This window comes from Egretta garzetta, unplaced genomic scaffold (assembly GCF_000687185.1).
Source record: "Egretta garzetta isolate BGI_Z169 unplaced genomic scaffold, ASM68718v1 scaffold539, whole genome shotgun sequence".
NCBI classification, from domain to species: Eukaryota; Metazoa; Chordata; class Aves; order Pelecaniformes; family Ardeidae; genus Egretta; species Egretta garzetta.
The window spans coordinates 1,989,493-1,999,842 of NW_009260760.1; the positions used below are offsets into that span (position 1 = coordinate 1,989,493).

The 10,350-nt window shown below is 36.8% G+C and overlaps 1 protein-coding gene across 1 annotated transcript in view; it reads left to right on the plus strand.

Moving 5' to 3' along the window:
• Positions 1–10,350, plus strand: part of PDE11A (phosphodiesterase 11A) — a 141,005-nt gene that overhangs the window by 64,647 nt on the left and 66,008 nt on the right. Inside the window, exons 8-11 of the mRNA XM_035901445.1 lie at positions 1,265–1,329; positions 6,128–6,263; positions 8,724–8,799; positions 10,286–10,350. The exon at positions 10,286–10,350 is cut by the window's right edge and continues 1 nt beyond it. Coding sequence (XP_035757338.1) covers positions 1,265–1,329; positions 6,128–6,263; positions 8,724–8,799; positions 10,286–10,350 — 342 coding nt within the window. The remainder of the gene's footprint in view (positions 1–1,264; positions 1,330–6,127; positions 6,264–8,723; positions 8,800–10,285) is intronic.

A 10,350-nucleotide genomic window follows, 5' to 3' on the forward strand; every position in this document is an offset into this window, starting at 1 on the left:
TCTTTCCTGGAGGAAAGATATGATTCTTATTTCATTTAAACTTATAGGAATTAAGTACTTTCAGTGGAGTGTGCCCTAAATTGCACTAGCTTTCATAAAAGCAAGATCAAGGTTTGTATTTCGTTTATATATTCTCTGTTATAGAATTTTAATGTTTCTAGTTTATTTTCTCTTTCTAGACCCCCCACACTGATTTTATAATTACAAGATACAGTTCTACTACATTCTTATGAAATGCCACTATGTTTGCAAGTATAATATGACTTTTATTTTTCACAGAACAGTACATTGTGTTAGTAGCAGGCTGTGGGTGGCATTGTTCACTTCATTTTTCTCTTCCTGGTACTATTTCTACCTTTGAGCATGGAGGGTTTTTTCCCAAACCACAGGCAATGAGTTCTCATTCCTCTAGACCAAATTCTGAAATGTCGACAGCCAAGGTATTCAGTTAAGCCTAAATATTTTCTAAACAGTCATAATCTTAGGTTAGTTTGGGGTAGGAGAATAGCATCTTGCCACCCACTTGGTCATTTTTACAAGTGGCAAACCAGTTATTTTCCTGATTTCCCCCTATTGTGGAGGCTTAACCTATATACCAAAATAGATCTCCACAGAGAAACTCAGTGTTAAGCCATGTCTAAAATATCATCATTTATACATCACATGAAAAGCTTTTACAATACAGAACTAAAGTGGAATCATAGAACAGAATCATTTAGGTTGGAAAAGACCTTTAAGATCATCAAGTCCCACCGTAAACCTACACTGCCATCCCACCACTAAACCATGTCCCTAAGTGGAAGACAGGGACTCGTACTAGCATCCAAAAATATTATCTGTGTTTTATGTCACATTAGCCACTCTTAAAATGTTTTACTTATGTGCTGTTGGCACATAAGTTCAGGGAAAATTGGTTGCAATTAGTAGTGCAAATGGGTCTTTCTGTTTATTTTCCTGTACTAAAAAATGTGTAGGTAAAGCTCCATAATTCATGTTCCAAAGGCCTTTGAAAGGAAGCATATATGGTTGCAGAAAGTAGTTTCATGAAGGAGTCTAAAGATACCATTTGATTTGATATTTTTTGTTAGTGAACAGTGCACAGTGTGTATTTTGAAAATGAATTCTCCATTGGGGAATACAGTTTGAATTTTTATTCTAAGACCATGGGATAAAAATGTGGTTTAAATATAGGAACCTTGCATTACTGTTTTTTTACATGTTTATTCTTCTTAATAACAATTTTAAGTTACTTTTTTTGTGACAGGTGGTGAAATTTACAAAATCCTTTGAGTTGTTATCTCCAAAATGCAGTGCTGATACTGACAACAGGTTAGTGCTCATGTCTTCTGTGGTAACGGGTTACTTTATTTTTCACATAGTTTTAACTTTGCTTGATTATAGTTTTATTTTGGGGTAGTTTTTAGTTTTTATTTTGGGTAGATTTGATTGAAGAGTGTGAGCCTACAGTTTTTACTTGGACCAGACTCCTGCGTGCTTCAAATAGAGACTTGCTTGAATAAATATACGGGCCTATATTTTTCAAATATATATATATATACACACATATGCACTAACATTGTATCAGTGTCTCGGAGAAGAAACTGGGGAATAACTGATGACTTTTTATTGTTGAACTCGTGGAGAATACACAAAGGTTGTTTTGCATAGTTAACACCGAAGTAAAAATGACAAAATTATTTTATATTCCTTGTTGATACCTTACAGAATGCCTCCTTACACTTGTGTTGAAAGGTTTCCAGTAAAATTTTATTTCTGCTGTTGTCATCAACTTGGAAAGCCTAAAAACCTCAGAGAACATGTATTTCCCAGAAATTGTGTTCCTGTGACTAAATCTTGTTTGAGAGCCCAGTCAAAATAGAAGTATATGTTTTGCTTGGTAGGATCTGTATTTAAACATTGATAAAGGGCTAATTGTAAGTAGTAATAGAAAGAGCTTTTTGTCCATGTGGGGTTACTATATTAATTCCTACAAGATAATACAACTGCTAACAGTTCATGTAAAATGTCATACATACCACACCAGTGGATGAAGATTCAGGGCTATTGTGAGAAGGTTTTTCCCACCCTTCAGAGCCCAAACGCAGTTATTATCATACACATTTTATGCAAATCAATTCATACTGATTCTGAGTTAGAATATTCCATGTCAAATGGCTGCCATAATAATAAACCTAGCCTTCTGTCCAACTTGCTATCCATAGCTTAGCAAACTTGAAGATTACATCGTGCTTTGCCATATTTAAGCCCTCTAAGCAGCTTTTAAAAATATTTGCGGGCAATTTGCCTTCTCTTGTGCTTTATTTCCTAACCTCCAGTGTGGTAAGAAGCTACCACTTCATTAAGGTGAATGTGCACATTGTAGTCCAGGTTACGACAGGTCGTAATTCTTAATGCTTTTCATGGATTGATCTCACAGCATTACAAAAATGGGTAGTGTTATTTTTAAGATGTGCAAGCTGACAGAGTCCAGGGCTGCACAGAAAGACAGGTAGAAGCTACATCTCTTCCATGCCCTACCTACTAGTTGAGAGATGGGAGCGGTGAGACAAATGGAAAAGGAAAACAAGTGATAAAAAATAGGAAGGCTTAAATATGAGTAAATAATCTGCTGATTCATCTGGGAATCACAAGTTACTGCTTTTGACAAAGAGCTTCAGAGTAGCATTTGGTCTTTCCTAGGTCAATTAAATTGGTGAAAATACATTCCTTTTGTTCACGGACAGGAGTGTGAATCAAGGGATGTGGTTGTTATTCCTGTTTTTCTCAAACTTGATCCGTAGCCAGATTAGTCAAAACAACGTAGAGTGGTGTCAAGATAACCAAGCTGGCTCGTTTCTTGTTACCATAGTTATATTAGCATGTTACCAAAAAGCAATTTGTAGTAGCCTGCTCTGCATGTAGTCAAGTCAAGATTATTTTAACTTTAGTCTGAGACATGAATAAACACACACAACCTGGTAGCTAGTCTTTGTAAGACTTACGAAGGTATATTTCTGTGTGTCTTAATATGAAGACATTGCTTTTTCTTTCTTTTTTCATCCAGTGGAGAGTGAAGTTGGTTTTACAAAGACCAAGGTTAGACTGGCAGATATGATGTTACATTTGGATCTAGCACAGGCACAGCTTGAGTTACTGGCACTATAGAGGGAAAATAAAGGTTATTTGGGATACAGAACAATGCCGCAAGCCCTTGACATTTGAGCATTTGTCTAGTGAGTTTTGCCCTTTTCATTCTACATTCTGCAGCCCTAACTGATGAGATGTTTCACGTGGAAAAAAATGGCAAGATGAGTTTCTCCATCATCAACACCAGTGAAGATAAATATTATTTCTTTGAAATTTTAGTGGAAATCCAAAGAGATTATAGGCTGAGAACAGTTCTAGTTATAAATTTTAACTGAAAGAGAAAGAAGCTCCAAGGGCAATATAACTTTTCATGTCCTAACATACTTTCTCACACAGTTTTAGAAGAAATTGGCTTTTCTTTTGCCCTTCTTGCATCTGGCTAATAGCGGTTCACCTGTTTAGTCCCTAAATATTATAATGAATACTCATATCTTTTTCCTTTGCTGCTTGTTGTAAACAAATACCTTGCAAGACCACACTTGCATTTATCTGTTCAGTTTGCAATTTTCCAGCACGCACCATGATTAAGTTTGTTTATTATCCATAATGGCATGCCAATGCTCTCCTTTTTGCTAATCATTTTGTTCTTGAAGTACAAGTTTGCCAAGTCTCCTAAATTTTCTCTCCCTTTGAGAAAAGATTACATAAATCTTAGGAGCATTGAGGGTCCAGTTCTGATGTATTTTGGATGAAGATGAGCTTGAGGGAAGGTGCTATGGGCTATGTCTTTCCTGCAAGGAAGAAGTCGTCTTGGCAGATGATGTAGCTGGGATTACAGCTCTCTAGCCTGAGTACCAGTGGTAGTGGAAAGGTCAGCTGCCTGAGCCAGGGTGTGGATTACATGGGAGAAAATATCCGTGCTCCCTCCCAGCTGGGTTGGTACAGAGGAAGTGCTGAAATCCCTGCTACTGCTGTTTCACCACTGCTGCCCCTGGGATGTTTGCACTTGGGTATCACCCCATTCCTGGCAGTACTTTTATGATTCTTAAGGCATCTTTCTGCTCTTCTAGTCCTAGGAGCTGAAAGGTTCAAGTCACTGTTTAGAGAGGATTGAAAGTCCCCGTAATTTTGGCTGTACCACTTCCCTATTGTACTTTCTAACATCCTGCAGGGAGGCTTTGGGGAATATAGCAAGGGGAGCCTGCAGCACTGCTCAGTGCTCTTGAGCTGGGCTTACTCTCCTGCCTGGCATGTGGTTCTCCTGCTACTGCATGGACAAGATGGTGGCATGCAGCTGCCTGCATCTGTCCAGCACAACTCACAGCTTTCCACAGTTTGCAGAAAATTGTTGCTTATGGTTTTTAGAGTAGCTTCTGAGTGTTCTGAGCCACTGAGGATGGAGAGAGCGCCAGCTGGCTGTGATTTGCATCAGAATTAAGCATTGATATTTCCTCCTAGTGAAAGTTGAGTGCCTCTCTTCCAGGGCGTAGTTGTAAAGCGCTTGCTAGGAATGGAGACAACATTATAGACCATACTTTTAAAACTTCTTCCTGAATTATATCTTGTTTCTTTTACTTGAATTCATTTGCTGCTTAAAATGCTTGACACCCATAATCCAGTCACGATTTAAAGTGCTTTATAATATAATGATAATATCATCCAGATTTTTAAGGTATGAACTGGGAGCTATGCATTTGAAATTAGATTCTTATCCTTAAAGATTTTTTTGCTTCTCAAGTATTGATGTCCTGAAATATATTTTAAATTATAAAAGTGGAATTTTTTACTTAGCTCAAAAACCATTATATATCTGTAAAGGTTCCTGTCAAAGTATACACATAACATTTATTACAGTCACTCAAAGTTCTTATCCCAAATGAAAGTTGATACACTTAGATTTATTTGCGTAAATCATTATTATTATCTTTATTTATAGTCTTTTAAGAATATTGAGTTTCCTTTCAAATGAGTGACTTAGCTGAATTAGTCTCCAGAAAATCAATGCAGCCAACAAAAATCAATCCTTTCACTTTGATTGAGTCTTGCAAGCATTTTACTGTGCATCCTTCTTTCATTCATGTGCATTACTTCGAAGCTTCAAGCTATTGTAGTCTTCTCCATGACTGCTCAGAGTGACTTTTTTTCTAAGTGATGTTTCTCAGGTGTTGAAAATTGATCAGTTTTCTTCTCAAAACTAAGACAAATATGCATTTGTTTATTCACACATGAATAGCTACTCCATGCCAATGTCAAAAACCTGCCTGCAATAAGTCAATGAGAACTTCCCTGCTGATTAGATGAGGTATAAGGTGAGGACTTTAATGTCTGTGTAGATATTGAGTTTTCTGGAGAAGCTGTGGTGGGGTGTGGTGAGTTGAGCCCATAATTCTAGTGTCTTATGCTCGTTTACTGACAGCTCTGTAGCGCCTTGGTAGTTGTGGCAGAAGCTCAGCCAAAAAAAAAAAAAAAATTCATGTATTGTATGTCTACTTGGATCCATCTGCTGCAATGCACTTACATTATTGATTTTAAGACTTATTTCATGATCCCTTCAGCCACTCAGGTCTGGCATTTCAGACCAAAATAAAAAACATGGCAGTTCCTTGACAGGAAAATTACTGGAAGTATGAATTAAAAATACCTCATACTATTATACTAATTTGAAAAATTAAAACCTTAAATTATATACTTTCAGGTAGCTCTACAGAAAACATTATTTAGAACTGGTTGCTTTTGATGAGCCACAGAAACTTGGAACATAATCCCACTCTCGATTCATATGTAAATGCATTTCATTATTAAATACTGTATTTACTTTACTTGGGAGACCAATGCTATTTTCAATAGAATTGTGTAAAGGAGAGACTTTTTTATGTACTATTTCAATAAATACCAAATTACTGTTCCACAGATAATGTTTAGTAATCGTTAATAACTGTGAATGGTTCTGCTGTTTCCTATGAATATGCCTGTAAGACATGCTGGAATTTCAAGCAACGTTGACTGTATTCTTTTCTGCCTTTGCTATGCCTTTTGATAGCTTCAAAGACAGCATGGAGAAATCATCATCTTATTCTGACTGGCTAATAAATAATAGCATTGCTGAACTCGTAGCTTCCACGGGTCTCCCAGTGAACATCAGTGATGCCTATCAGGATCCTCGCTTTGATGCTGAAGTAAGAGATTTTTAGAAACATAAATATACATCATGTTTTTGGCATTGTAACTAATACAACACCATTTTATTGTTATATCCAAATGGCCATAAAATGTGAGTATTTTTTTTGAATTATTTTTTCTGTGCAGTATGTTGTCCTCCTGATCTGCTGGTGTTGACAAGGCTTTATACAGTAAACACAGGTCACTGAGCTTAGTGTATGATTTTAGGCAGTTACTTAGTCTGACCATGATTCATTTTTTTTCTATTTATAAGTGACACCTTCCTCTATCAACTACTTTGATATTAATGCAAACTGACTTTTATAGCTAAAAATTCCACTGTTGGTGTTCAGTGTTAGCAGCACCATCATTAGCTGTTGGGATGACTGGGACTGTACACAGAGTGTAAACAGAACCAGTATCTAGAGAGACAAATGTTGTTTGTGATCTGACTTAGCCAACTAACCTTTTAATTTGCACAAATAAAACACACACAGTGGACTAGCTATTTCTCCAAGATACATATCACTCCTAATAAAAGTTGTTTGTGTATCCTAAGGTATTCATTCCAGCCTCGGTTAGGAAGGTGTAGATACAGATAAAAATGTATATGTATACTTAACACCTAAATAAATGTTAGAGGCATATGAAAGGACAAAATCTTCACTCAGTTGTGTCCAGTGAAACAGTATTACTGCAGGGGACTTGGCCAGAAGTTCAGCAGCACATTAATCAGTAGACAGCCTTGGTCAGCAAGCTTGCCAAACTATATTACTACAATAAGTGTGCTTGGAAGTGTTTCATGTTGAGAGTTTGCTTGGTTCCAGTTTTATTCCATGTGTCATTAAAGGGATTATCTCTCAAACCAGCAGAATTTGTCAAAACAAGAAAAATAAAAGGGGCCTGCTGTAAAAGCGTACAAGAAAACTGTGTTGATGCTAATTTGTTCGGAATTTCAAGAAGTATAATTATGCCTGGGGTCTCTTTCTTGCCAAAGAGATACGCTAAAATAAAGCATGCCAATCCTTGATATGTTTGCAGTTATACTTTTAATATATCACGTCCTAAATAATTCAGCGCTCTCTTATTTGTTTCACAGTTAGTCCTTTCCCAGTTAGAGGCACTGCCCAATTTACATAGAGAAAACACTTAATACAAAGGGCAGTAATTGTTTTCTGTTGGTGGGTTCCTATGAAAATTTAATTCTTAAATTCAGTTGTTACAATCAGTTATTTCTACAGACGGTCAAGTGTCACAAGGGGAACATATTATCCCTTATGACTTAGATAGAATCAAACATACATTTGTGGTTATGAACAGGTATTCTGTTCTCTGCTTCTATTAAAAAAATTCTCTTTTTTTCTCCCAGAACACTAACTGTAATTTTCAAATGTTGATGCTCAATTTTCAACTCATTCATCGAGAATTTAATGCCAAAGTATTTTCATAGAGTTCACTTTAAGATATACATCTGAGGCAATTGTTCCTCCACTCCCATGGATTTTAGGTGGCACTCCATGCCGATTTCAGTGATGAGTTCTGAGTATGTACAAATAAGCAGTACTCTAGTAAAACATGAGTTATATCTTTTGCAAGCTGGGAGATCATAGTGATCCCATCTTGCCTCCAGTATATGAATTATTGCTGGTCTTTTCTTCTATTACAGATTGCCTGTAGCTCTGGCAGTTTTAGTAAGGGAAATCTCCTGTGAGTGGGCTCATCCCACTCTCTTACTCTAATCTCTCTTGAAAAAATATTTTATTTTCTTCAGATTTTGCAGCAATGACCCTAAAGAATAAAGCTTATTAACCATAAAAAAAAAAAAGAGAATCAGTGACATAATAAATTGCAAAGTTTTATACTACATTAGATAGAAAAGAATAAATGAGGCAGAAAATACTCTTCAGAACTACAGGACCAATTAAACCTACATAGAAAATCTCAAATCTTGGTTTTGACTTAATCCTTCCATTTCTTCCTAGCTTGCACTTCTGCACAATTCCCCACTTACTCTTGCCTTTCTTCTGAAAATGCGTATTTCCTGTAAGCCCCCTTCTACAGCTGCTTTGCTAAATCCAATTTAAGTTTGGCAATTGGGAAGAGTATTTCTAAGAGACACTTATTCAGTGGAGATTGTCTCTACTGATTCACCAGTGTAAATAATCTGGGGATTGTCTGGACATTGCCTCAATTGCAGTTTGTCTTTAATTCCAAATCAAAGACAAGTTGCGTAAGCTTTCTGTGGTGAAGATGGTGATGTTTGTATTTTCTTTGGCAATTTTTAGACTAATCCTTTTGACTTTTGGTTAATCTGACTGTGAACAAGGTTTCAGCAGAATTTTTTTCTGACTGAGAGCTGATCCGTGTGGAATGACATTTCCAAATGTAAACTTACTCCTTAATATTTCTAGTACTAGAATGTAAAAGGCTGCAAATGGTACCTACTGCTAATGGAAGCTCTCCTTTCCACGTTTTAGGCTGACCAGATTTCTGGCTTTCACATAAGGTCTGTTCTCTGTGTTCCTATATGGAATAGCAACCACCAAATAATTGGTAAGACCTTCCTCATAGCTGCATCATTTTTGTGCTAATGTAAATTTAATTCTGTCTTTTTAATTCTGTGTTCCTTTTTCTTCTTTTTCCCAGCTGAATATTGTTAAGAAGTTACGGTACCTAGGATGCATGCTAAGTATCCAAGAAAGGATGTTTTGACTTGGATACTGTATGGACTTTTTCAGCTTTCACATTGTGTCATTGTTAAGTTATATATTGAATTGAAACTTGAAGACTAATGAGATGAAAACAGAAATTCTAACATTAGTGAAAAATGTTTGATATGCTTTAATACTTTTCTTGGGTCTCCCTTTTTTGTACACAGCTCAGGCAACTGTTTCTGCAGTCCAGCAAAGTGGGCATTTCCCTCTTTAATGATAAACGGCACAGTCAGGGAAGCCTTACCGGAGAGGCTGTGGCAGCTGTCAGAGTTGCCTGTGGCAGTGGCGTGTGCTGGATCGGGACGTGACAGGGTTTTTATTGCTTGTTTGATAGGATGCTTCTCCGCTGTGATACACCTGCAATTGGCCCTGCATTATTACTTGCTTTTGGCACAAAAAGGAGCACCATTTGTAAATAACAGTGCCAGATCCTCTGTAACTTTCCACAGAAGAATTAAAGTCAAGGCAACGGCAATTTAGACCAGCAGGGCAAGACTTGCATCCCTGTGTGTCGTGGCTGTCAGTGAGAGTGGAGATCAGTAGCGCATTGCTGAAGGCACTCGGTGCCATGCAGGATCAGGATCTTTGAGCTTATTCAGCAGAGAAGATGTGGGAATTGAGTCTTTTAAAAATATGGCTCATTCTTCGATGTGAAGTGCATATTACCTTAAAGAAGTAGAAAGAAAACGAGTACTTGACTGCTGGTAGCTCTTACAGTATTTTTCTAAGGGCATGTTGTAGCTAAATGACATAGAAATGGTTTGTTGCAGTAGAACTCAGAATTAATTCAGCTAGAGCCAAGAGCTTTGAACACTTTTTCTTTCCCAAGTGGTTAAAGAAATTACATATTTTTCATTGGTTCAATAAATTTATGGACCAGTCATGGGGGGGAAAAAAAAAAAGTACTTATATACCCAGGTGATGCTGAACCAACTAAGATTTTAGGAATGAAGGTACTGATTGAGCAAATTATATTAGTACCTCCAAATTGCTAGGACAGCTTACATGACTGCTGTTAGCAAAGTGCTCAAGTTTTTTCCTAAAGAGTTCTTTAACCTTTTGCAAAAAGCACTGTGAGTAGCTTTTAGAATTGCAGTATTACACTTGGAGAGTAAAGAATAACAGCTGAAAGTAATAAACTGAGTCCTGGTATCAAAACAATCAGACTTTCACTTGGTTATGTCTGTTTAATGATTTTCAGAATAAATATTTGAAGTTTTGCTTTTCAGTTTGAAAGATGTGCTTTAATTGTTACCAATGAATAAAATATTCTGCATTGTGAAGTAAAAAATGAAGATTATAATTCATATTAACTCTTTCTAAAGGGGTAGCTCAAGTGTTGAACAGGCTTGATGGGAAACCCTTTGACGATGCCGACCAGAGACTGTTT